Source organism: Callorhinus ursinus, unplaced genomic scaffold (assembly GCF_003265705.2).
Source record: "Callorhinus ursinus isolate GAN/ISIS: 27379988/994484 unplaced genomic scaffold, GSC_fseal_2.0 scaffold71, whole genome shotgun sequence".
Classification (NCBI taxonomy): Eukaryota; Metazoa; Chordata; class Mammalia; order Carnivora; family Otariidae; genus Callorhinus; species Callorhinus ursinus.
The window spans coordinates 4,883,479-4,909,624 of NW_027397133.1; the positions used below are offsets into that span (position 1 = coordinate 4,883,479).

The 26,146-nt window shown below is 51.8% G+C and overlaps 1 protein-coding gene across 2 annotated transcripts; it reads right to left on the reverse strand.

The window, feature by feature from the left end:
• Positions 1-7: 7 nt before the first annotated feature.
• On the reverse strand, positions 8-26,146 carry RELB (RELB proto-oncogene, NF-kB subunit). 2 transcript variants are annotated; one of them, XM_025849600.2, is made up of 11 exons: positions 25,903-26,146; positions 24,869-24,916; positions 19,262-19,608; positions 10,836-10,993; positions 9,389-9,480; positions 9,095-9,226; positions 7,442-7,546; positions 3,902-4,117; positions 3,090-3,158; positions 2,891-2,968; positions 8-819 (listed from the first exon to the last, which is right to left on the reverse strand). In XM_025849600.2, exons 1-11 carry the CDS (start codon positions 25,955-25,957, stop codon positions 428-430), a joined length of 1,692 nt encoding a protein of 563 aa, XP_025705385.1. In that variant the 5' UTR covers positions 25,958-26,146; the 3' UTR covers positions 8-427. The 2 variants fall into 2 exon arrangements, with proteins under 2 accessions (XP_025705385.1, XP_025705383.1); XM_025849598.2 differs by lacking the exon at positions 25,903-26,146 and adding an exon at positions 25,036-25,265.

The following is a 26,146-nucleotide window of genomic DNA, read 5'->3' on the forward strand; positions in this document are numbered from 1 at the left end:
CAGAGGCTCAAAAACTCATCTTTATTTGGGAAGACTCAGAACAAACAACCTTTACCCCCCACCTTCAAGCTCGGGGTAGGAGAGCTGAGGATCTGCACCTTTCTCCCATATGTACACTCCAGAATCCGCCTGGAGAAGGTGCCCCCACTCGTGGGGGCTGAGGCAGCTTTACAAGCTGGTGCGTGGGAGCCAAGCCCCTTTTCCTCTCCGGACTCGGTTTTCTCATTTGTAAAATGGGCTCAGGGGAAACCGGTGCTACGGAGCTTCTCACCAGCGCTGAAGATGTCCCAATCAGAAGGATGAGGAGGTCGGAAGACTGACCAAGGGTGGCCCAAGGATGGAGGTGCTGGACATCCTGGTTGGGTTTGCACGGCCCCTTCCACCTCCCTTCCTCCCCACCCAGCGCCTCTCCTCCAGCGCCTCGGGGCTACGTGGCCTCCGGCCCTGGGGACAGGAGGCCTCCCCCAAAGCCCACCTCGCGGTACTGGTTGGGGAACATGTTGCTGCCCACAAGGCTGGCAGTGCCCCCGTCCCCGGGGCCTGGGGCCTGGTATGAGTCCAGCGTCATTGGCTCGGGGCCGGAAGGCTCTCCAACAGCCGGCCCGACAGCCCCGTTGCCCGTGACGACAGCGCTGGCGAGTGGCGGCGCGGGGGGCAGCATGTCCAGCATGGTGAAAAGTGTGGGGGCCGCAGCGTCATCGTAGGCAAAGCCGTCGTCCAGGAGGTCCGGCCCACCGGGGGGCTCCAGGCCGGGTAGGGACACGGTGCCAGGGAAGAAGTCTGTGTCCGGCAGCAGGGCTGACTGCGGGAGGAACGGGCCTGCAGGGATGAAAAGGCAGAAGGAAGTAGGATGGCTTTAGCGGCGACTTCTGGCCACGCTCTAACACCAGTGCCCTGATAGTACTAAATGCATCATCACTGTGGCCTCCTTTAATCCCAAGGAGAACCCCGAGGTAGGGACTATCACCATTCTCGTTTAATAAGCAAACTGAGGCAAAATAATCCAGTCACACATAGCTGGAGTGTTGTAGCACCAGGGTTCAAACCATGCTCCTGCAGGGCTGGGGAGTTTTTCCAAAAAATAAGGAAGTTGAAGAGGCTCTAAAGTCCCCTCTCCCCCAAATTATAGAGGCCACCCAAAAAGTGAAATCCCCACACACGGGAGACCCAAATGAGCAGTCACCAGTCCCCACACTGGAAGGTAAAATTATGTGTCATTAGGAGAGTCTCTCTCTGAGACAAGACAAATCTCACCAGCAAAGGCATATTATGCTTATCTCAGAAAGGGACCCAGGGCTGCTGGGACTCTATTTTCCAGCCTCCCTTACAGCTAAATGTGGTCATGTGACTAAGTTCTCCTGGCTGGAAGGTGGGCATGATGGCTCGAGCTTTGGCAGCCATCTTGGACCATGAGATGGAAACTATGAGTTGAAAATGGCAAGAGCATGCTTGGGTCTCTGATGATCATACAACCTTCAAACCATCCCAGGACTATTTACCTCTGTTTATCTGAGAGGAGAAATAAAGTTCTAGCCTGTTGAAGCCCCTGTTAACTTGGGTTTTACTATGAAAGCAGCTAAACATGATCATCACAAATGCAGGTGGCATTCTTGTCTGGCAAGTTCCTAAGATCTGAGCACTAACTCTGTGCCAGCCACTATGCTAACTAACTGTGTCATATGACCTCACTAAATTCCAAAAAGGACCCTAAGAGGTAAGGTTTCCATCTGACAAATGAGATCCCAAAGAGGTCACACGATGGCTAAATTCAGGCCTCAGAATCCAAACTTGGTCTGATTCCAGAGGCCATGCCCCTAACCATTATACTATCACGCCAGAGCAGCTTTTCCCCAAGGATGAGAGGGGCGGGGGGCCTTTAGGCACTGAGAAATTGGGGTGATGGAGGAGGTAGATGAATGGCAGGTGGCCAATGAGGAGAGGCTCTGGAAACGGGATTGAAGGCTGGTAAAGCGGGCTAGGATTGGTGGTTGCTATAGGTGGAGCTCTGGGCATTGGTTACCAGGTGCAGTGGATAGGGGGAGCAACAGGTGATACTTGAAACCTCCCGGGTGGGACTGGCTGGAGTGGTCCAGACTCAGCAGACTCTGAGTGGTTGGCTGTTGGCGGGTCGGCTGGGAGCTGGGACCCTGCAGTAGCTGGGGTATTGGGGGGCAGCATTCTTAGAGCTAGTGGTCAGCAGGTGGGGAGGCTTCTGATGGCAGCCAGATAGGGCTGCAGTCCATGGGAAGTGGAGGCTGGCGTGTGAGTTGAGATAAAGGTGTGGGGAGAACAGGCCAGAGGGTGGCTGGGCTAGACACAGGCTCTGAATTCAGGTTGGCTGGCTCTGACAACCCCTCCTGTTTATCTACCATCTATTCCCTGCTACCCATTCTACATAGTGTTTCATCCCTCATCTGTACATGTGCCCAGGTACAGCTCCCAGCTCCACCGCAGACTCGGTGACCTCAGCTAAGAGACTTCACCTTTCTGGGCCTCGGTTTCCTCACCAGTAAAACGACGGTGGGGGGGAGTGATGCGATTTAAATTCAGTGAGTAAACATACAAACTGCACTTATGTGCCCGTTATATAGTGTCTGTAAAAATAAATTCATTAAAATCTAAAAGGTCAATGAGGGAGGTATACGGTGAAACTTCTCAGAGGAGACCCTGAGGCTCTGAGAGATGGAGCAACTTGGTGAGGATCGCACAGCAGGGGAATGGCCCAGCGGAGATGGGAGCCTCCAGACTGTGTCCAGAACTGCTCTTTCTACTTCATGCTGCTGCCTAAGATGTGAGTTCCTGGCCTTCGGGGAGCTTTGGTGGGGGGACGCTGAAGAGGCCAGAAGCAGGGCTGCAGCTCACCCTCAGACCCACCTGAGCCATGACTCACCTGAGCTGGGGTTGGGCAGGAAGTGATCCAGGAAGGCTGGCTTTTTCCTCCGCCGTTTGCTCTCGATGCCATGGGGGTCTGAGGGAAGGCAGAGATGAGGAACCCTGGACCCTCAGAGCCCCTCCTCCCCAGCCTAGGGCTTAGCCATCCCCTCCCAGGAACCTGGAGATGAGTGTGGAAAGGGGCAGAGGGGACACACCAGAGCTGTTCAGCTCCCCGAGGACGTCAGGCATCCCCCGTTTCCGCTTCTTGTCCACGCCATAGCTGTCTGTTCAGGAGATACCAGGGGCAACATTATCCATCAATAATAATAATTAAGAATTATAGAGACCATTAGGAAGTCATTGAGCTGTTCTAGTTCTTGGCCAACTAATGCAAATAGATGTCCACATCTTAATCAGAATGAAACCCAAATCCCCTTCTAGCCACATTGGCCTCTTTGTTTTTCCTGGGACACTGCAGGCACAATCCTGCCTCAGGGCCTTTGCACTTGCTATTCCAGCTGCTTAAAACACTATTTCCCAATTCCCCTGGAGAACTGCTTAGTCATCCCCACATTCTCAGCTCAGCCGTCCCCCTCCTCCAGGAAGCCCTCCCTCATCTCTAAGCCTGGGTCAGATGCCCCCTCTGAGCAATCTGAGTCCCCTGAGCAATTCCATCCCCACTAAAGGACTGTGAGATTTATGAGGGCAGGGCTGGGGCTATCATGGGTCACTGCTATGTCCCCAGCACCACCCAGTACAGGGCCAGGCATGAGCAGGCATGCTGAGGGGAGAAATAATCAAATAGTCCCCACATGCCATCAGATAGGTACTATTACTTCCACTTTACACAGGAGGAGACTGAGGTTCAGAGAGAGGCCAAGGTCACACAACCAGTAAGAGGTGGAGCCAGGAACTGAACCTCAGTCTGTGCAGTTATGAGCCTGCATTTTACTTCTGCCTCTTGGCCCCTCTAGGCCAAAGACCTGGTCTCTGGGCAGCAGGGGTCACCCAGGATTGCCATGGTTACCATGGTCCCGAGGCAGGTACGTGAAGGGCAGAGGCTCACTGCAGACCCCATCCGTAAGCCGCTGCAGGAAGACATTCACGGTCACAGGCTCGACGATTTCCAGGTCTTCATAGGGCGGTGTCTTGAACACAATGGCAATCTGGCGGTGCACATCGGCCTGGGAGAAGTCAGCCCGGCCTTCCCAGGAGGCCCTGCTAAACACCACCGATATATCCTCTGGCGGGAAAGTGGGGACATCAGCTGAGCCAGGACACTGGCCCACCGGGCCCCCAACTCATTCAGCCTCCCCCCAAATCAATATTGATATTCTCTTTAAAAAAATACATATACACATATATATATATTTTTTAAGTTTAAATACATTTAAGTGAGCTCTGTGCCCAACACGGGGCTTGAACTCACAACCCCAAGAACAAGACTTGCACTTTCTACCAACTGAAATAGCCAGGTGCCCCCAATATTGATATTCTTGAGAATAAAACTAAGAGGGGCACCTGGGTGGCTCAGCTGGTTAAGCGTCTGACTCTTGGTTTTGGCTCAGGTCATGGCCTCAGGGTCATGAGATCGAGCCAACCCCGACCCCCTGCTTGGGCTCCATGCTCAGCGGGGAGTCTGCTTGAGATTTTCTCCCTCTCCCTCTGCCCCTTCCCAACTCAGGCATGCACGCACACGTTCTCGCTCTCGCTCTCTCTCTCTCTCTCCCTCTCTCTCTAAAATAAATGGGTGCCTGAGTGGCTCAGCTGGTTGGGCGACTGCCTTCAGCTCGGGTCGTGGTCCTGGGATCGAGTCCCACATTGGGCTCCCTGCTCTCAGGGGAGCCTGCTTCTCCCTCTGCCTCTGCCTGCCACTCCCCCTGCTTGTGCTCTCTCTCTCTGTCAAATAAATAAATAAAATCTTTAAAAAAATAAATATTTTAAGATTTTATTTATTTTATTTTAGAACGCAAAGTACTAGCTTCATGCCTGGTGCTCAGAAATTCTCAGTCTATGCTAACTCTTTGTAGTGTAGTTCTTAGATAAGTAAGATCCTGTCTCATCTTAACACCAACTCATTTTAGGGATAAGGAAACAGAGGCTCAGGGTGGTGAAATCACCAGTCCGAGGCTGGACAGTGAACAAACGATGGAACAAGACTCACATCTGCCTCTAGTTATTCGCACACATGTGGAACGGTTTCCCTGCTCTGGCCCCAACCCCCAGGACCCTAACCATCTTCTTGGCATTCCTCAGATCTTGGCTCAAATATCATCTCCTCTGGGAAGCCTTCCAACATGGCCAGCCCATATCTGGTCTTCCTGTTGTTTTGGTGCTTCCATCCAGTTTTAGCGTTTGGTCTTCTTCCCTTTCAGCAGAACTCACACTTGTAATTTGTGTTTCTTTCCCTACCCCCCTGAACTGGGAGCCCTGCAAGAGCAGAGCCCGGGCCTGTTTCTGTCCTCACTATGTCCCAGCACTGCCTAACACAAGGGCCCAGCGCAGAGGAACCACTCAATCTCCATTTGCTCATTCACTCAAAATTTTATAAGAACCTCCCACTCCCGGGCACATATCCAAAAGAACTGAAGACAGGTGTTCAAACAAAAACTTAAACGCAAACGTCCAAATGTTTGTAGCAACACTTTATGATAGCCAAAAGTTGGAAACCACCCAAATGTCCACCAATTTACGAATGGAGAAACAAATTAGATATCCATACAATGGACTATCATCCCGCCATAAGAAGGAATTAAGCACTGATACGTACTATCATGTGGATGATTCCTGAAAACATTAAGCTAAGTGAAAGAAGCCAGCCACACAAGGCCACATAGTGTAGGATGCCATTTATACGAAATGTCCGGGAGAGGCAAATCCACAGACAGAAACAGATCAGTGGTTGCCAGGGGTTAGAGGAGGGAAGAAAATGGAGTGAGTGCTTATATGGCATAATGGGGTATGAGGTTTCTTTCTGGGGTGATGAAAATGTCCTGGAACTAGGTAGCAGTGGTGCTACAACATTGTGAGTGTACTAAGTGCCACTGAATTTACACTTTAAAATGGTTTTAAAAAAAATTTTTAAAGAGTGAAACTTGTGGCCCCCCCAAAAAATGAACAAGTAAAAAAAATAAATATTTTTTCCTGAGAACTTCATGGGTGCTTGACCCTGGACTGGGTAGTTTGGGGGAAACAACTGCTCACCATGAGAGCCCTGCCCCATACAACCCAGGGGGGAGACAGACGTTAACTGTATAATCACAGAGCATGAGAAAGGATGGGAAGGGATCCCTGAGGCTGTGACAGGTTCTCCCACTCTGTTCCCCTCCCGCCCCATTGACCTTGCTGTTCCTCCAACAATGAGACCTGCTACCACCCCAGGGCCTTTGCACTTGCTGTTCCCTTTGCTGAATTACTCTTCCCTATAGAGACTCACATGGATGCCTCATGGCTCCAATGGCATCTCCTGACAGTGGTCTTCCCTGGCCCCACTGAGTAAAATTGTGCCCACAACCCCTCCAGCCATTCCTCCCTATCTCCTTTCTCCAAATACTACTTTTTCTCCATCTTCCTGAAGTTTTTTTCAACCCTCTTTCTTTCTTATTTTTCCGGAAGAATGATTATGAGCACAGACCATTCAAATCCTGTCTCTTCCTGCCTCCGTGTGTGACCTTGTGCAAGTTACTTAACCTTTCTGTGCATTAGTTTCCTCATCTATAGAAGGGAGGTAATAATTGGATCTACCTGATAGAACTGTTAGGCAATCAGATGATCTAATAAGTGAGGTGTAGAAAGTGCTTATAACAGAGCTTGGCACATAGTAAGAGCAAGATACATGTTAGCTCTTTAATACCCTTGGTGGTGATGTTATTTACAATAGAGTCACAGGATAAAAAATGCAAAGGATACAGAAAAGATATATACAGTCAGAGGGAAAGCTCTCGCCAGCCAGGTAATGCAGGGTGCACCTGTCGCTGGCTTTATGGTGTTGCGGTTGTTTTAAGTAGGCTCCAAGCTGGGCATGGAGCCTAACGCCAGGCTTGAACTCACTACCCTGAGATCAAGACCTGAGCTGAGATCAAGAGTCAGAGGTTTAACCGACTGAGCCACCCAGGTGCCCACACTTGTTTTTTTAAAACCCTATTTGAAGAAGGGACATTTAAACAGACATGAATGAAGTGGAGAAGATACTTCTCCCATTCTGTTTTCTTCATCTCCTTATCAAGTCACCATAAAGCATTTATTTATGTAATTGCGGATTTTAATGTCGGAGTTCCTCCCCCCCAACCCCAGCTCGTGGTGGGGAGCCCTGCCTGGCACCCAGCATGGCCATCACACAGGGCTCTCCATCTTTGTACATGAGCCAGTGAGTGAGGAGCTCCGTGAGTGAATGAACCCATGGGCTGTTGCAGTCTGACTCCAAAACCAGAGTTCTGGATCCTTCCACTGCGCTGCCCGTGTTAACCAGCTCTGTCTCATGCTCCCACCCTCCCGGGCTCCCCGGCTCCCGCGCGCACGGCAAGCCACCCAATGCCACTCCACCCACACGCTGTCCCAGGTCCCTCACCTTTCTGCACCTTGTCGCACAGCAGATAGAGCTCCTCGCCACCCGTGCACGGCCCGCTCTCCTTGTTGATCCGGCAAATCCGCAGCTCTGACGTGTTTGTGGACTCTGTGCAAGCGCAGGAGGGAGTGGTATGTTAAGAAAAGAGGAGAATTCAGTCATCAAACCCTCATCAGGTACCCCGTGGGTGCCCACCCCCCGCCATGCAGAGATGGGAAATGGGGAAGCCGGGGCGTCCGATCCTCCCCGGGACCGTGGTACGGGGAGAAAAAGAAGATGCTCAGAGGGGTCAGTGGACAGTCGCGAGTCTTCCATGTGAGCGTCCCGCCAAAGGGAGACCATCAGCCCTCAGACGAGAGTTGGCAGGGTCAGGGATCAAGACCCTACTTAGACGAGGATCAACGGCCTGAAACGCATAGTGGAGACCTGTGGTTTTGCCTATCTAGTAGTCCTGGCCCTTCTTCTGTTAAGAGCCCCTCTATTTCCCTTCTGGGAAACAGCCCCCCTGCCCCATTTCAGTCCTGAGGATCGGGTAGGGCGGAACCCACTCCCTAGCTCAGCAGTGATCACGTGCCCCCAAACCTGACCAATTAGAGCATTGCCTCCCTCTGGCCATAGCTGATTGGTCAGAGAGGAGCACATGACCAAAACCAGGCCAATGAGAGCCCTGAGACTCCAACCAAAAATACTGGGTAAGAGAAGCTCTCTTTGGGCATCTGGGGAAGAGGTTCCAAGCTGGTGGGATATAAGCCTAGAGCTGCATACAGTCATTTTGCTCCCACCGTGGGAGCGCTGTGCCAAAAATGACTCTAACTTGAAGAAAGGATAGCTGAGAGCTGGAAAGAGACGGATCCCTAATGACATCACTGAGCACCTGGATACAGCCAGACCTGAAGCACCTCACGACCTCTGGACCTTTTTAGTTACTGGAACAAACAAATTCTTCTTTTTTTCTCCTTCATCCCACTTGAATTGGAATTCTATCACTTGCATACATGAAAGCCGTGGCTGGATTAACTTCCCTCCCCATTTTGAGGCTTGTGGCTGCTAAAACCTAACAGCCATTCCCAATCTCTTCTTCCATGCTCATCTCCCTCTGTAGATGATGGAAACCCTAACTAAATACTTGCTTTTCCAGACTCCCTTGCAACTAGGGGCTGCCATGAGACCACGTTCTGGCCAATGAGACAGAAGCAGAAGTCTACCGGGGGGATTCTGGGGAATATATTATGTTCCATATAAAAGAGAAAAAAGTATCACTGCTCATGCTGCGTCTTCCCTAGAATTGCCTAGTATAGTGGGACAGGTTGTGCACTCTACAATACAAGGAGGCCTCATTTCCATGGGCTACCTGATAAATGCTGACCACTGGAATTGGGCAGTGTACAGCCTGCACACCATATAGGGTGACACTGCCCCCTCATGCCTTGAACACAGACATGATATCTGAAGCTGTGGCAACCAGCTCACAACCAAGGGAATCACAGAGCTGAACCACTGCCCTGATATTGCTGAGCAGCTGAGTCAACACGAACAGACTTAATAATGAGACAAATAAAAATAAAGAACTCCCTGTTCGTCCATGCCATCATCCCTGGGCCTTTCCAGGACCTGTGGCCAACAACAATCCTAATACGCCCAGCACCTTAGACTCACTCTTGTCATAGACAGGCTCAGAGAGCACAGGGTCCATCCGGCGCATCTGTCCCTGCTGGTCCCTATATGAAGCCTGGAAGCAAATCCTCACAACATTCATGTCCACCTCTTGATGGTTCTTCAGGGAGCCGGCTGTAGGAGAGATATGGGAAGGCTGAGGGTGGGGGATGGAGATGGCAGAGAGGGCTGGGGAGACAGTGGATACCGGAGAAGGGAGAAGGGGAGGGGACGGGGTGGCCGAGGGCATAAGGGGTTCAGGAGGACATGACAGTCAGTTTAGTTTCTGGGACTCACCGTTGTAAGGGTCGATGCCCAGCTGAATCTTCCGCTCAATGGCGGCCTCGATCTCCTTCTTCCTCACACACTGGATGCCCAGATTGTTAAAGCTGAATGGGGAGGGGGGCGGAATGGGTGAAGGGAGGTACTCATGAAGAGGCAGGTCTAGCCCTAACCCACAGGAGGACTCCAGCAAAGATGCTGCCTCGGGGCTCACGGTCTCAGGAGCCCCAGCATTAGGAGCGGCCTGGGGTTTCAACCTCTCAGGAGTGTTGGGGATTCTCCGAGAGCACCTGGGAATGCCCTTCATCTTTACCACATGAAAACACTAGCCCACCTCCTTTATAATAAGAAAACTGCAAATTAAACATCAATGCGATGCCAATTTTTAAAAAGCTCATCAGCACAGCAAGGATCAAAACGTTTGGTGACGTTCTCTACCGGTGAAGTTGTGAAGAATCAAGCACTCTCACCCACGGTGGGCAGGACTGTAAATGTAATCAGCAGTTACGTACCGGAGGACAATATGGCGGCATTCATTCATTCCACAAATATTTCCTGAGCGCCTACTGTGTGCCAGGCAGCATGTGGGGGCACACAGCGGGGAACAAAAGAGACAAAAATCCCTGCTCTCATGGACCTTACACCTTGGCTAAATTTATAAGTCACTGAAAGTTTACAGAGAGTAAATCACCGAAGTTAGAGCCAGCGAGTTCATCTCTAGGAATTTATCCTAGAGAAGAGATGATATATACGTAAAGCCATGCATTTAGTAACAGGGCCACAGGAGCTTGGAACCATCCTAAGGGCCCATTACTAGGGGGGCTTGTTCAATTAACGGTGTACAGCTGTGCATTGGAATACTATGCAGCCAAGAAAAAGGATAAGGCAGCTCTAAATGCTTACAGGAATGATCTCCAAGATGTACTGGAACATAACAACGAGGTACGAATGTCTGCTACCATTTGTAAGGGGGGAAAAATATACATGCATAGCATATTTGTAATTGCCTCCAGGAAGGACCACGGACAGCTGCACGACCAAAGGTGGAAGGAAATTTATTTTTCACTGTATGGTCTTTCTGAACCTTTTATTTTTTTATTTATTAAAAACGTATAAATTATCAAGCGAAAGAAAGAATGATCTTGCAGTTAAGTCAGGTCTGGAGTCAAATCCCTGCCCTGCCATTGGCTATCTGTGCTCCTTTATGCTTCCAAGTCTCAGTTTCCACCTCGACAAAATGGGGATGAATACAACTGTGTGTGAAGGTGTGTGCAGCAGGGGGCCAGGCCCAGGCACGCCCCTCCACCCCCCGCCAGGCCTGGCCTTGGTCTCTCTGTCCAGGAAATGCAGTGGGGAGAATCTGGCCAAGTGGCCCCTTGCCCTAAGGTCTCCCTGGGTGATCTTCAGCCCCTCCACGTCTCTGTGACCTGGGGTGAAGGGTTGGGGGTCAGGGGTCAAGTACCTGTGCCGGGGGCTGACATGAGGCCGGAGCCTCACCCTGCAGACGCCGTCGGTGCAGTCTTTCCCCACGAGGCTGTGGGGGTGGACTCGGTGAGGCCAGTCCTTCCACACCAGGCAGGCGGTCACCTCCACCTCCCGAAGCCCTCCACAATCCCGGAGCTGCAGGGAGACAGGTGCATTTTGGGGGTCCCCTGGCAGACACCTGCACCCATCCAAACTCCCTGGGGCTTCCTTTGATAGCTCCCAACCTTCTTCCCCAGGATGATGGAAGGGGGTTTGCTTAAGACCCCTCTGAGATCCTAAACCAAAGGCTTCTGGCTGGTGGCCTGGGAGCCTCATAACAGGATAGCTGCCCCACAGATATGCTTTCTTTGGCCACTGTGAGTTTTAAAAACTTGGATGCACACAGGGTCTCCAAGGACCGTACACAGAGAATTTACTAATGACCAGGGGAGGAAAGCACCTTCACAGTGGAAAATCCACTGGACACCACCTAAATCAGGTGATCAAGGTCAGCATCACCAATACAGAGTCAAAATGATCTGGGCAGTCTGACAGGGTGCACTGGGAAGGCACGACATCACTTCTGTGACAACCCTCCGGGAGTATGTCACCCGAATCTCACCGTGATTCCTCAAATGAGCCCAAATCGCGGGTCATCAGGTGAAAAAAATCAGTGTCGTGAAAGACAGTAAAAAGATGGGCAACATATTTCGGTGAAAATCAAACAAATAATATATTCTGACCTGGCTGGTAATTACACAGTGTATATGTATGTAAAAATGTATAGAGCTGTACACGTAAGATTTGATCAATTGCAACTTGATTTTTAAAAAGTTGGGGGGGTAGGTGGGAGAGGTCAGAGTGACATGACAACCAAATGCAACATAGGATCCTTAATCGGATCCTGGATTGAGGAGGAAGAAACAACTATAAAGTATGTTCTGGGGACAACTGGAAAATTTAACACTTTGGGTGATACAATGGGATATCTTTACTTTTCCTAGGGATGCTAATAATATTGTCACCACACGGGAGCTTATTCAAAGGAGGTGCCCACTAAAATATCTAGCGGTGAAGTAATATGATATCTACAACGCACGGTGCAAAGAGTTTAGCAAAAACAACGTGTGCATTTGTCTGTGTGCGCGCGTGCCCATGAGTTTGTCCGGAGGAGCATGACAGATACAGTGAATGTGGCAAAACGTCAACTGGCAAATACAGGTTAAGGGCACACAGGTGCTCACTGTACTATTCTTCCCATTTTTCTGTAATTAAAAAAATGTTTCATCCAAACTCATCAAAATGTATGCATTAAGTATGTGCAATTTTGTATATATACATTATACCTCCATAAAACTTTGTTTTAAACTACAAAAAGAGTGGAAATTTTTGTTCAAATTTGGGGAAAATATGGAGCCTGCATTTAAAGAGTATGAGACAGGGGCGCCGGGGTGGTGCAGCCAGTTAAGCATCCGACTCTCGGTTTCGCCTCAGGTCAGGATCTCAGGGTCATGGGATCAAGCCCCATCTCCTGCTCCCCGCTTAGCTCCGAGTCTGCTAAAGTTTCTCTCTCCCTCTCTCTCTCAAATAAATAAATAAATCCTAAGAAAATATAAAAAAAAAAAAAAAAGGGCGCCCGGGTGACTTAGTCGGTTAAGCGTCTGCCTTCGGCTCAGGTCGCGATCCCAGGGTCCTGGGATCCAGCCTGGCATCTGGCTCCCTGCTCAGCTGGGAGCCTGCTTCTCCCCCTCTCCACCCCCCATTCCCCCACCCCGCTCATTCTCTCTCTCCTCTCTCAAATACATAAATTAAAATCTTAAAAAAATAAAAAGTATGAAACATCTTGTTATTCCAGATTTCCAGATTCTATTTTTTTCAAGATTTTATTTATTTATTTATGAGAGAGAGAGAGAGAGCACAAGCAGGGGGGGCGGCAGGCAGAGGGAGAAGCAGGCTCCCCGCTGAGCAAGGAGCCCGATGCGAGCCAAAGGCAGACGCTTAATCGACTGAGCCACCCAGACGTCCCATCCAGATTCTCTTTAAAGAAAAAGGTAGGGGTGCCTGCATTCATGAGGTCCCAAGCAACTGCCACCTTTATCATGATTCCCTGGGGCTGTGCCTGAGCATTTACACATGGAAATAAAGGTGCTTATTATGCTGTATTGTTTTCCTTTTATTTCTCCTTCATATTAGGGCATTATGGATTTGGGGGATGATTATGAGTAGAGGGACATAATATTGTCTATAAATACCACTGAGTCAGATGGGGTTAAAGCTATTCATTTAACCAGCTCCCCACTGCAATATTAGGAGATTCAGAAAAGTTCAGAGTCAACAGTCTCAGGATTCATGAGAACTGCAGGCCTGAAAGCTTCTCATCTTTAAGATGTCACAGGAGGCCTTGGGATAAGCCAGACCTGATACCCGGCTCTATCACTGGCCATCTGCATGATAAACCTCTTTATTCCACGTTTATCTGTAGAATGGGTATTATTAAGTACCAGGCACAGAGGAGTGCTTAGTAATTACTACAGTAAACTTGCTGGGTGCCTCTGAGCAAGTAACTTCCCCTCTCTGAGCCTCAGTTTGCCACTCTGAAAGATAGGAATAAAAATCCTGAATCCACATCCAGACGAGGTCATCCCCTATTATTGGATATTTACGGTTCTAACTCTCTGAAATCAAAACTGACACCGAGCCAGAAAAACTGCCTGGAAAGACATAGAAGTAAACTGGTGGGGAAAACACAGCCTCAAAGTATCACCCCACAGATAAGTTACTCGTTACAAAGAAAAGCTGTCCCCTTACAATGAAGAGCCCCACTGGGCACTCGCTCTTATGGGCTAAATTGCCATCCCCCTGCAATTCATATGTTGCAGCCCTAAACCTCAGGACCTCAGAATGTGGCTGTATTTGGAGACAGAGTCTTTATTTTTTTTAAAGATTTTATTTATTTATTTGAGAGAGAGAATGAGATAGAGAGAGAGAGCATGAGAGGGGGGAGGGTCCGAGGGAGAAGCAGACTCCCCGCCGAGCAGGGAGCCTGATGCGGGACTCGATCCCGGGACTCCGGGATCATGACCTGAGCCAAAGGCAGTCGCTTAACCAACTGAGCCACCCGGGAGCCCTGGAGACAGAGTCTTTAAAGAGGTGATTGAGTTCATGAGGCCATTAGGATGGGCTCTATCCAATCTGTCTGGTGTCCTTATAAGAAGAGGTCGTTTGGACACACAAAGAGATACCAGACAAGTAAGGACATGGTGACAGGGAGGCCGTCTGCAGGGCAACGAGAGAGACCTCGGAGGAAACCAAATCTGCTGACACCTTGATCTTGGCCTTGTAGCCTCCAGAGTGCTAAGACAATACATTTCTGCTGGGGCGCCTGGGCGGCTCAGTCGTTAAGCGTCTGCCTTCGGCTCAGGTCATGGTCCCGGGGTCCTGGGATCGAGCCCCGGGGAGCCCACTTCTCCCTCTGCCTGCCGCTCCCCCTGCTTGTACGTGCTCTCTCTCTCTCCTGTCAAATACATAAATAAAATCTTTAAAAAAAAATACATTTCTGTTGTCCAAGGCACCCAGCCTGTGGTAGTTCGTTACGGCAGCTGGAGAGACTAATACACTGCCTTAACCACAGGATCTGACGCCGCATCACTGAGAGTGGGACAGACTCCCGCCCCATGTCTCCTGGTGTGAGACACCGAGAAGGGCCACAGCATCACCACTGGGGTGTTCCCGCCAAAACACACAACCTGATCTGATCCGGAAACAGCCAACAAACACGGAACGTGGGACATTCGACAAAACACCGATCCTGTCCTCTGCAAATGTCCACAACCCCAAACATGAAGTCAGATGGAGAAACAAACTCAGGTCTGAAGACACTAAAGACATCTGTCTTCGTCCGTGTGGGCTGCTACACTAAATACCGTGAACTTGGATGGCACGCAAATGACAGCAATTTCTCTCTCACAGTGGGAGGTTGGAAGTTGAGACAAGGGTGCCTGTGTGGTCAGGCTCCAGTGAAGGCCCTCTTCCTGCTGGACGGGGCCCACAAGCTTTCTGGAGTCCCTTCTATAAAATCATCCATCCAGTCATGAGAGCTCAGCCCTCATAACCTCAGCACTCCCCAAGGGCCCTCCCTTCTAATGCCATCACACTGGAGGCTAGGATTGAGGGATACATTTTAGGGGGACACAAACATTCAGACCATGGCAAGACCTGCCAGCTAAACGCAGCAGGTGATCCTGGACCAAATATTAAACAAGTGAACAACAAGAACAACAGCCCTCAAGCGTATTTGGGGGAAGGGAGGAGGGCCTGGCTGCCTCAGTCGGTGGAGCGTGCAACTCTCGATCTTGGGGTCATGAGCTCGAGCCCCACATTGGGTGTAGAGATTACTGAAAAATAAAATCTTTAAAGAAAAAGAATATTTGGGGGTTAATGAGCATATGGATTTAATATCAGATAATATCCTTGGAGGAGTATTAAGTTTCTAGAGTGTGGTGATGGTATTATGATTATACAGCTCCTACATTGTTGGAAAACATCCTTGTTCTTGAGGGACACACACCAAAACATTCTGGGCGAAGTATCATCCTATCTCCAACTGACTTTCAAATCTCCCTCTATAAATGTCTATGTAAAGGGAGAGAAGGACATGAAGCAAATAAGGCAACAGGCATGTTTACTGCACTATTCTTGTCTATTGCATGTAGGTTTTAAATTTTTAAAAAGAAAAAGATGGGATACAAAGTTGAAAAAAAAAACCAAAAACCCTGTCAGGGGCGCCTGGGTGGCTCAGTCGGTTAAGCGTCTGCCTTCAGCTCAGGTCATGATCCCAGGGTGCTGGGATTGAGCCCCATGTCGGGTTCCCTGCTCCGCGGGCAGTCTGCTTCTCCCTCTGCCTCTGCCCCTCCCCACCTCTCTCTCACTCTCGCTCACCCTCTCTCTCTCTGCCTCAGATAAATAAATAAAATATTTTTTAAAAATCCCCTGCCAATTGGAAAAATAAACAAAATCCTTAAAGATAAATAAGGGACTATGAAAATGCCCCTCAATGCATCACCCTTGTCCCATTCCTGAAAATCCGGTGATGGAATATACATTTCAAAGTAAACAATTCTTTTAGCCAGAATGTTCTGCCCTGCGTGCTGCTTTTGGCCACAATGTCTGGAGCCAAATCAAATAACAACCACCTCACTGAGTAAAGAGGGAGCCTCTCCTCTGGTGCTGGTCCACCTTCCTGGTTTCCTCATAGTATCCTATAGGAGCCGGGAACTCCAACCCCATTTTACAGATGAGGAAACCGAGGCCAGCAGAAGCACTGGACTCGCCGCAATTCATACAGCTGGTAAGACTAAAACCCATGTCTTTCTGACTCTGAAATGCATATTTGTAACCACTATGTTGACTGCTTCCTGCAGGGTGGGGGAAGGACGGGGTTGCTCTGTTAGTAAACCTATGAGGACAAATCCCATCGAGGGAGAGGAGGAGGGAAGCAGGAGACCTCATATGAAGGAGTTTGGACCTGGGGAGGGTGGTCAAGGAAGGCTTCCCGGACGTGGGCTGAGGCCTCACGGATGAGTACGGGGTGACCAGGCTTCAGGAGGAGAGCACTGCAGGCAGGAGGAACAGCATGGGGAAAGGCCTAGTGGCTGGAGGGTGGTGAGTGAGGAGGAGCTGGCTGGGAACTGGCAACAGGAGTCAGAGAGTGAGAGCCTTAGAGGCACAGGGAGGAGCTTGGGCTTCCTCCTGAGGGCACTAGGGAGCCAAGAGAGGGTTCTGAGCAGGGGAGTAGAGCGGATGTATAACTCAACAGGGCCCCTCCATCTGCCTTGTCGGGGGAAATTTAGAGGACACTGGGAGCCAATGGCCAGGGAGCAGCTTGGGCCAGAACCCGGGGCTAGTGCAATGATCAGTACCCAATTCAGACTCAATAAACACTTGGGCAAAGATCCAGAAGCACACGGAGGCTCTGTATCAGGGAGGCGCAAGGAACCAGGCCTCTCAGACACCAGCTAGGAGAAACAGTCGTGGGTACAATGCTCACAGAGGGCAATTTGGCAATATCTATCAAATTACCTTTGTCCAGCAATTCCAATTCCAGAAGTTATTTGCATGACATGAAGGAAATAATAGATGAACTGAGTCGTTCTCTACAGCTTTGCGCAAAAGAGGTGACGGGAAACAACCTAAAATACCCACCAAGAGAGGACCTGCACAGTGAATTAGCACCCACCCATGCAATGGTTCAGTGGTAGAGAATGGGACAGCTTTAAATAGGCTTATTTTAGCTGAGCTCCAAAATACAGTTTTTGAAGATTTATTTATTTATTTATTTATTTTTAAAAGATCTTATTTATTTATTTGTCAGAGAGAGTGCACACAAGCAGGGGGAGTGGCAGGCAGAGGGAGAAGCAGGCTCCCCCCTGAGCACGGAGCCAGATGCCGGACCTGGGATCTTGGATCATGACCTGGGCTGAAGGCAGACACTTACTCCACTGAGCCACGCAGGCGCCCCAGATTTTTTTTTTTATTTTTAAGTCATCTCTACACCCAACGTGGGGTTCGAACTCACAACTCTGAGATCAGGAGTCGCATGCTCTCCAGACTGAGGCAGCCAGGCGCCCCTTCAAGATACATTCTTAAGCAAAAAAGACCACTGTCAGAATAGTATATAGATTATACTCCTCTCTATGTACAAAGGGGGGGGCTGTACATACGTATGTATATATGTTCCTATATAATCATAAACTCCTCCCAGAAGAATACGTGAGATATTGACAAGAATAGTCACCTCTGGGGGTGCCTGGTGATGCAGTTGGTTGAGCCTCTGACTCTTGATTTCAGCTCAGGTCATGATCTTAGGGTCATGGAATCGAGCCCCGCTTTGGGCTAGTGCTCAGTGTGGAGTCTGCTTGAATTTCTCTCTCTCTCTCTCCCTCTGCTCTTCCCTCCCTGGCAGGCGTGTGCACATGTGTGTGCACGCTCTCTCTCTCTCTCTCAAATACATAAATAAATAAATCTCTCTTTTTTTTTTAAATGGTCACCGGGGCTCCTGGGTGGCTCAGTCAGTTAAGCATCTGCCTTTGGCTCAAGTCATGATCCCGAGGTCCTGGGATCGAGTCCCGCCTCAGGCTCCCTGCTCTGTGGGGAGTCTGCTTCTCCCTCTCCCCCTCCCCCTGCTTGTGCGCTCTCTCTCTCTCTCTGTCTAATAAATAAATAAAGTCTTTCAAAAAAAATGGTCACCTCTCGGGGGGAACCTGGGGCCTGAGGGCAGGAGTGGTGAACTTTTGTTCAGTTTAATTTAAATTCTGTTAATATGTATTAATTAATTTACATTTTGGAAAGTTTTGAGCCATATGATTTAAAACGATAAAGCAAAATAAAGATGCATGTAGTGAAAAACCTTACCTGTACCTTATTCATTCAGCACTCCCCCCACCAAAAAAAAAGTCTTGACTTTTTTTTTCCTTCCAGAGTTTCTGTAGGCACATACCAGCAAATACAAATACAGAATCTTATTTTCCCCCTTTTTTAACACCAAAGGTAGTATAATCCCCTACAGAGGGTTCTGTGCCTCAAAAAAATTTTTTTTTGGTTTATTAATATATCTTGGAGATGGTTCCACATCAGTACCTAGGGGACAGCTTCATTTTAAAATCTTTCTGTGTGAACCGTATGTATTTATATTTATCCGCGCGCACACACACACACACACACACACACACACACACACACACAGATGCTTGGCTGCATAGGATTCCAATGTGTAGATAGATGTTCACGGATTATCCCACCAGTGCCCCGCTGATTACCTCTGCAGTTTCCAACTCTTTACACAACAAGGCTGCAGGGGATAATCTGGCACATCCCTCTTTTCCACCCAGAGGCTGGCTTATCTACATCGTCAATTTCCTAGAAGCAGAATGGCCAGGCCTATGAGTCAGGATGGCAATAGTCCTAACACCAGTTCCATCTCTCCTGAGCACAGAGCATGTTGGAGGCCCTTGGCAGGTGTTCTTAACTCATTCACGCCTCCCGACAACCCCTGGTGGTTAGTTGTTATTATTATTATCCCATTTTGTAGAGAAGGAAACTGAGGCACAGAGGGACTGAATAACCAGCCCAAGGCTGCAGAGCTAGTAAATGGCAGAATAGGGATTCAGACAGGGCCACTCCAATTACTAGGGCCTCCCTTGTAGGCCACCCTGCCTTTCCCGGCAATGATGATTTTGATCGACACTGCCAAGTGCCCTGAAGGAGGCCTTTCCTGGAATGTCCTTTGGAATCCGGGGCCAGGTGAGAGTATTATCCGCTCCAACAATAACAACGGCAATAATAATAACCGCCATGAATTACACGAGGAATACCAGCGCGCGGATCTCGGGGGCGGGGAGGCGCGAGACCCCCGGGCCCGGGCCTCACCTCGATGGCGGGCAGCGTCTTGCTGGCCTCGGTGCTGCTCTCCCCAAGGATGCTGCCGGCCGAGCGGCCCTCGCACTCGTAACGGAAGCGCATGCCGCGCTGCTTGGGCTGCTCGGTGATGACCAGGTGCGGCCGCGGCCCGGGGCCCGGGGCCGGGGGCACGAGCCGCCCCAGGGGGCAGCCCCAGGGCGGCGGCGTGGCCGGGGGCGGGGGCGCCGGGGGGCCCAGGGTGACGGTGCTCAGGGAGGCCGCCCCGCGAGGCACCAGGCGCGGCAGCCCCTCGCCCGGGCCCGGCTGCGCCCCCTCCAGGCCGAAGCCATTCTCCTTGATGTACTCGTCGATGATCTCTGCGGGAGAAGCAAAAAACAGGGGGTGACGCTGATGATAGAAGCAAAGGCCTGATGAACCCCAGCCCGAGACCTGTGCCGCCCCGCCTTTCCCCCATCCATTCATTTCTTCAAGACATCTTCCTTGTGGGCCGAGTGCGGGCGGGGCGGGGCGGGGGGGGGGGGCTCGGCTCCCAACCCCCCAAAAAGCCTCTACCCTCCTTGCAAACAGTTCCCCGGTTCTTGAGGCCAGACGCGGGGGTCGGCCTGGGTTCTCCTTCTCCTGCAGCTTCGCGTCCACTCCCCTCCCTAACAGCACCTGAATTCACGTCTCCATCCCCTCTCACCTGGATAAAGGTAGGGCCAGGTAACAGGTGTCCCCGCCTCCTCCTTGCCCCCGTTTAATAATAACAAGAATAATAGCTGCTCTGCCCCAGCAGTTCCCACCTCAGCTGCACCACCAACCCACCAAGTGCCCAAGCTGGAAGCCTGCACATCTCATGATCCCACAACTGTTCCCCATCCTTGAACTTCTTCCGCCTCTTACCTCAAATATGTGTTTACATTCCCACTGCTTCTCCCCACACCCCTGGCTCCATCCCGGTCCACACTCACTGTCTCCCCTCTGAACCACTGCTCCTGGTCCCCACCTGGCCTCCTCCAAGTCTGTCCCCCACACATAGCCAGAGGTAGCTTACGTCAGACCCTGACCTTGCTCTGCTCAGAGCCCTCCCATGGCTCCCATCTCCCTTAAGAGTCGAGGTCAACATCCTCCCCATACAATACCTTCCCCAAACTCGATTCATCTCAGAAAAACAAACAAACAAAAACCCACACCCCTGACCCTGGCCACAGAGCCTGGCGTGGGCCATGGCCCGCTGCTGTCCCGGGCCTTCGGCCTCTTTTCTGTTGCTTGCTCCCAGCAAGCCTGGCCCTCTTTGGGGTGTTATGCTTACTCCCCATCTGCCTAGTCCATGCTTCCCCCCATTCAACCCACGCTGGCTGGCTCCGTGTCCTTCTGGTCTCAGCTCAAATGTCACCTCTTCTGAAAGGCCCATCTAGTGTGTGTCTTCCCAGGCCATCTGCTCTTCTTCCTGTTATTTTCTCCACAGCCCTTAGCCCAATCTGACATGATCTTGTTCATTTATTCCTTTTCCTACTGTCTCCCCCATCAGAGTGTCAGCTCCAGAAGGGTGGGGACCTTGTTTGGTCCGTGGCTGAATCCCCGGTGCCTAGAACAGTGCCTGGCACATGGTGGGTGCTCAATACAGTTCACTGAAAGAATTAACTGATGCTCACAGTAATAGCAACACTAAAGGCAGCTGACATGGGGAGTTTTTTTCTAAGTATCACGTACTGCTGGTACTTTGGGAACAGGAACATTAAAATCCCCCAACAGTCCTACCCGACAGCAAAGAAGGCCCAGATCCCGCACTGTGAGCACTTGGACATCTCGCCAACCCCCACCCCAGGCCTGCCCTGTGATACTTACCCAATTCATCTGTGGAAGGAAGAGAAAGAGAAAGAGAAAGGTGAGGTCCAGAAAGTGGTCAAGACTTTCACGTTTTAAGACAGATTCCCCAACCCCATCCCCACCTGGAACCCTCCCCCTTTCTCCCTTCCTCCATCCTGGGAAACTGGGCTCTGGCTCCCTGGGGTGCCAAACCCCAGCCCCTATCTCACCTTCTTGGGCTACCCTCCCTTCAGCTCCCAATATTGGGGCCCCAGGGTCAGGGTACCCTCAAGTGCCTTCTAAAAAACACTGAGGCCGGGAATTATAAAGCATCGTTGAGGATCCAAGGAAGCCAAGGGTCTTATGACCAGGAAAAAATTAAACATCCAAGATTCTAAATGAGATGTGGGGGTGTTCCCTCCCTAAAACCCACCACAGAACCCCACTGGGGTCACTGGCTAGTATCTGAAGATCCAAGGACACTGACCCTTCACCTCCAGGCAATCACCCGCTCTGCATCCTGGCCCAGTCCCTCCAGAGTGCCCACCCACCATTCCAGATTTGCTCCCGGAGGGGACAGTAACAGCAACGCTGGGGAAGACCCTCATCACCTCCTCAGGAAAGCTCGGTCCTGAAAGGGGCCATGGAGAAATCGAAACAAACCTCCCGTCATTCCATAGACAGGACGAGGGGGAGGCCAGAGCGAGCCGGCAAGCCTGGGGTCACACAGCTAGGCAGGGCTGGCCAGGGCCAGATGTCCCTCCCAGGGTTGCCTGCCCCAGCCGCTGGCCACAGATGGATCAACGCCAGCCTGCCCCGCTCCCAGATCTGTCCTCCTCGTCCAACGCCCAGGGAGTGGCTCCTGGCAGCCAGACCTTTGCTCCTCGGAAAGCTCCCCTTATCTCATGTGATCTCTGAATTCAGCAGGGTAAGGGAAGATACCCCCACTTGGTCGCTGGGGACACTGAGGCTGGGACAGAAGAAAGGACAGGCTGTAGGTCCCTGGCAAGGCCAACCTCCGGTCACTTCAACTTGGAAAAACCCTCTTAGGCATCTGTGCTGGATGACCTGGGGACCCGAAGAGGAGTTAGACTTTGGGCCCTTGAGGAGCTCCCGGGCTGGAGGGGGAAACCGAGGCCCAGGCAGCGGTGGCCTGAGCTTTGGACTGCCTCAATTCCAATCTTGGCTCTGCAACTTGATAACTGGAGGACCCCGAGCCCCTCACTTCACTCCTTTGTGCCTTGGTTTCTCCATCTGTAAAATGGACACAGTAATAATGCCTCATTGGGCTGCTGTGAAAATTAAATGAGCTAATACGTGGGAAGCACTCAGAACTGCCGCAGTAGTAGGTGTTGCGTAAGTGCTGGCTGCCAGTGGATAAAGTGTTGGGAGACATAATTTTATGGACTTGGGTAACCAACCCGCTTTCCCTCTCTAGAATTCAGGCCCCCTGTCTATAAAATGAAGAGAGTAACCGACCTGCTTTCAGAGCATGAAGCGTCGAGTCACACAGACGCTGGTTCGAAGCCTATCTGTCACTCACTCACTGTGTGGCCTCGGGCAAGTCTCTCCACCTCTCTGAGTCTCTATAAAATCAGGCCTGAGCTCCCATCTCAAGGTGTGAACATGAGGATTCGGAATCACACAGGTAAATTGCTTAGCACCGTGTCTGACCGCCCTGGCCCCTCCATGAAGCTTAGCTAATAGCCTTATTATCTAAAAATCCCCTTTCGGGGGCGCCTGGGTGGCTCAGTCCGTTGAGCAGCCGACTCTTGATATCGGCTCAGGTCATGATCCCCCGGGGGCCTGGGATCCGGACTGTGTCAGGCTCACTGCTTGGCGAACAGTCCGCTAGAGGATCCTCTCTCCCTCTCCCTCGCTCTCTGCCCCTCCCCCTGCTCACTCGCTCTCTCCCTCAAATAAATAAATAAATCTTTTGAGGGGGAGAGGGAAATCCTCTTTCAGCCCGTAGACACTGGGAACTTCTCCTTATTTAGGGCTCAACTCGGATAACACTCCATCCCACCCCAACCTCCCACACAGACCTGCCACCATCCAGGGACAGGCAGGACGGGCCGTGCGTGAGCAGAAAACCAGTTATGTCTTTCCTGCCTCAGGGCCTTAGCACAGCCTGTTCTCGGCCAGAATGCTCTTTCTCCAGTTCTTTGCATGGCCTCCTCCGCCGCCTCCTCCTCCAGGTCCCTGCTCAAATGTCACCTACTAGATAGGCCTTCCCTGCCCACTTTATCTAAGATAGCCCCCTCGCCCCTAAGATAGCTCCAGTCACTCATCATTACATACCTTTGTTTTACCATTTTCGTGGCGCCGGTTAGGATTTGGTATGACTTTGTGTTAAGGGACTCTTATCTGTCTCCTCCTGTAGACTGTGAGCACCTCAGAGTAGGGGACATGTCTGCCCCATCTCCACTGTATACCCAGGGCCCAGGATGCGTCTAGCCTGTCAGAATGAGGGAGATTTTCCCCTCCCACTCTGTCACAGCATTTAGTTCTCCCATCCTAACACTGCTGTTAGATTTCACTGACCCCAAGACTTCTTCAGAGCCTTTATCACATGTGATAATCCACATTTAATTTATTGCCTACGCGCCTGCCGCCCCACCCAGGTAGGGAAACCATGAGGGCAGGGTCAGGGCTCTCTCGGTCACCGACGAGTCCCCAGCACTGCCCAGCACAGGATGAGGTACCGAACAGGCGCTCAATAAATATTTATTGAAGAGATGACATCACACATTATTCTCAATTGAAACCAGAGATCTTGGGCCAGAAAAAACCTCAGCCTTGTTCCTGCCCAGAACCAGTGCGTAGGCAGTACCTGTCCCCAGTGCCATGCCCCACCTTTCCCTATTGTCCTCACTCTCTGTTAGAGAACTGGCAGAGCCTCCTCCACAGCTGGGCCAGCACTGCTGGGGTCCATCCCAAGATTCTACCTCTGGACGGAGGCCCAGCCCCAGCCCACTAGGGGCTGAGTCTTCATGGTAGCAGGACTCGGTCCCTGCCTTCCGAATCTCAGCAGATTTATAAGAGAGAGGATGTTGTCATTTAGCCATGATTCTGCATTTTCTTGGGCGGCACTGAACTTTGGACGGCACTGGCTCAGGGACCTTCCCGACTAGTGGTTCTCAGCATCTTTTGGGAACTTGCTAGAAACGCAAACTCTCAGGGCCGATCCCAGGCCTACTGAAGCAGAAACTCTAGAGGTAGGTCCCAACAATCTGTTTTAACAAGTTCCCTGGGTGACTCTGGTGCACACAAAGGTTTAAGAACCACTGTTACGGGCTGTCTGATAACAATAATAGTAACAATGATAATAATAAAAACGAGCTATCAACAGTTAACACTTACGGAGACTTTACTGTGTGCCAGACACTGCTTTGGAAAGTCTGCCTGTATCAGCTCATTGAATCCTCCTAATCCCCCGGCAAAGGAGGGCAGTGATGTTATGTCCATCTTACAGATGAGGAAAACTGAGGCCCAGAGGGAAGTGATTTGCAGGCATTCACAGAGCGAGGAGGGCACCAGCATGTCACTATTGCCCTCTGCACTAACATGGCAAATCTTTAAAGTGGACTCCTCTTAGAGGGTGAGTAGGTGGTTAGTTTTACCTGTCCAGCTCCTAACCACCCGGGAGGCAGAGGCACCTGGGGCCCCCATCTCAACGGGCGGGGACGAACACAGGCGGTCAGAGGAAAGCTGAGGTGGACCTGGGCGAAACCCCAGACAGAGGCGTGCCCAAAGCCACCTCCACAGGATTCCCCCCTCCCCCGTCCCGAGCGCGCGGGTGGGCCGGAACTGTGGAGGGCTGCTCACCCGTGGTCCTGGAAACGGCGAGCGAGAGCGAGGAGAGGTCCGCGGACCCTGCAGGGAGGGAGGCATGTCTCAGGAGGTGATGGAGATGCAGCGGGAGGACCCGAGAGTCTCCCAGGCCCCACCCCGTTCCTCTCCTGGCCCCGCCCCTTCGGATCAGGCCCCCTCACCCTTAACGCCCGCAGGGTCTGGCCTTGCTTCCTTCTCTAACTTACGGACCGGATCCCTAGTTTCTGTCATTCTCCCCACCCTGCACCACACTCAGGCCGCCGGCGCCTTCTCTTCCTCAAGGTCGGGTCCGGAGGAGCCCTTCCCAACCTCAGTTAGGAAAGCCCCCACCCCGTCCTTTCTCTCAGGGTCGACCCTACCCCTTCACTTTTTCAGTGTCACCCCGTCCCCTTCTCCCTCTCAGACCCTGCCACTTCTCTCCTGAAGCAAGCCCCCCCCCCCCTTTCTCCTCCGAGTCAGGCCCCGCCCTGCTTTTTTCGGAACAGGCCCTCCCCCTTTCCCCTGCCCGAGTCAGGTCCCTCCCCCTTACTCCAAGTAGGACCTTGCTTCCTTCTTAGAGTTAGGCTCCGCCCCCTTCTCGCTCTCAGAGTCAGGCCCCGCCCCCTTCGGTGAGACAGAACCCTCATTTTCGTCCACTCTGAGTCTGGCCCCTCCCTCGTCTCGCCCTCTCCGAGAGCCTGGCCACGCCCCTACCCCGCAGGAGCGGCTCCCGCCCCGCCTTCTCTGAGTCAGGCCCCGCCCCTCCCTCCCGGAGTCGGGCCCCGCCCCCTCCTTTGCCTCAGGGTCAGGCCCCGCCCCCTTCTCACTCTGTAGTGGGACGCCTCCCTCTTACCTCGGGCTGGACCCCGTCACTATCTTCTGCCTCCTTCCTTCCCTCTAATACACTGTCCCTGGACACTGAACCCTCAGCCTCGCCCCCCAAAGCCCCTAGACTCCTGTAGGAACCCCCAGCCTACTCCGGGGCGCCCAGAACCCCCGCATCTCCAGCCCCGCCCCAGACTCCTCTCCTGAACCCGGGTCCCGCTTACCCAAGGCCCCCAGCTCCGGCGCAGCGGACGGTCTGGCGACGCGGCGACTCGGCATGGCCCGACCAGTGGGGACCGACGGCCGGGAGGCCGGCCCAGATCAAAACACACACGCGGGCAGGCCGGGCGGCCAGGAGGCACGGTCCGGAGGACGATCGCGGGTCGGACGAGCGGCGCAGGGGCTGGGGCCGCAGGCCGGGCTGGACGCGCGGCGCCCGGGGCTGCGGGGGGCGCCGGGCCGGGCCGG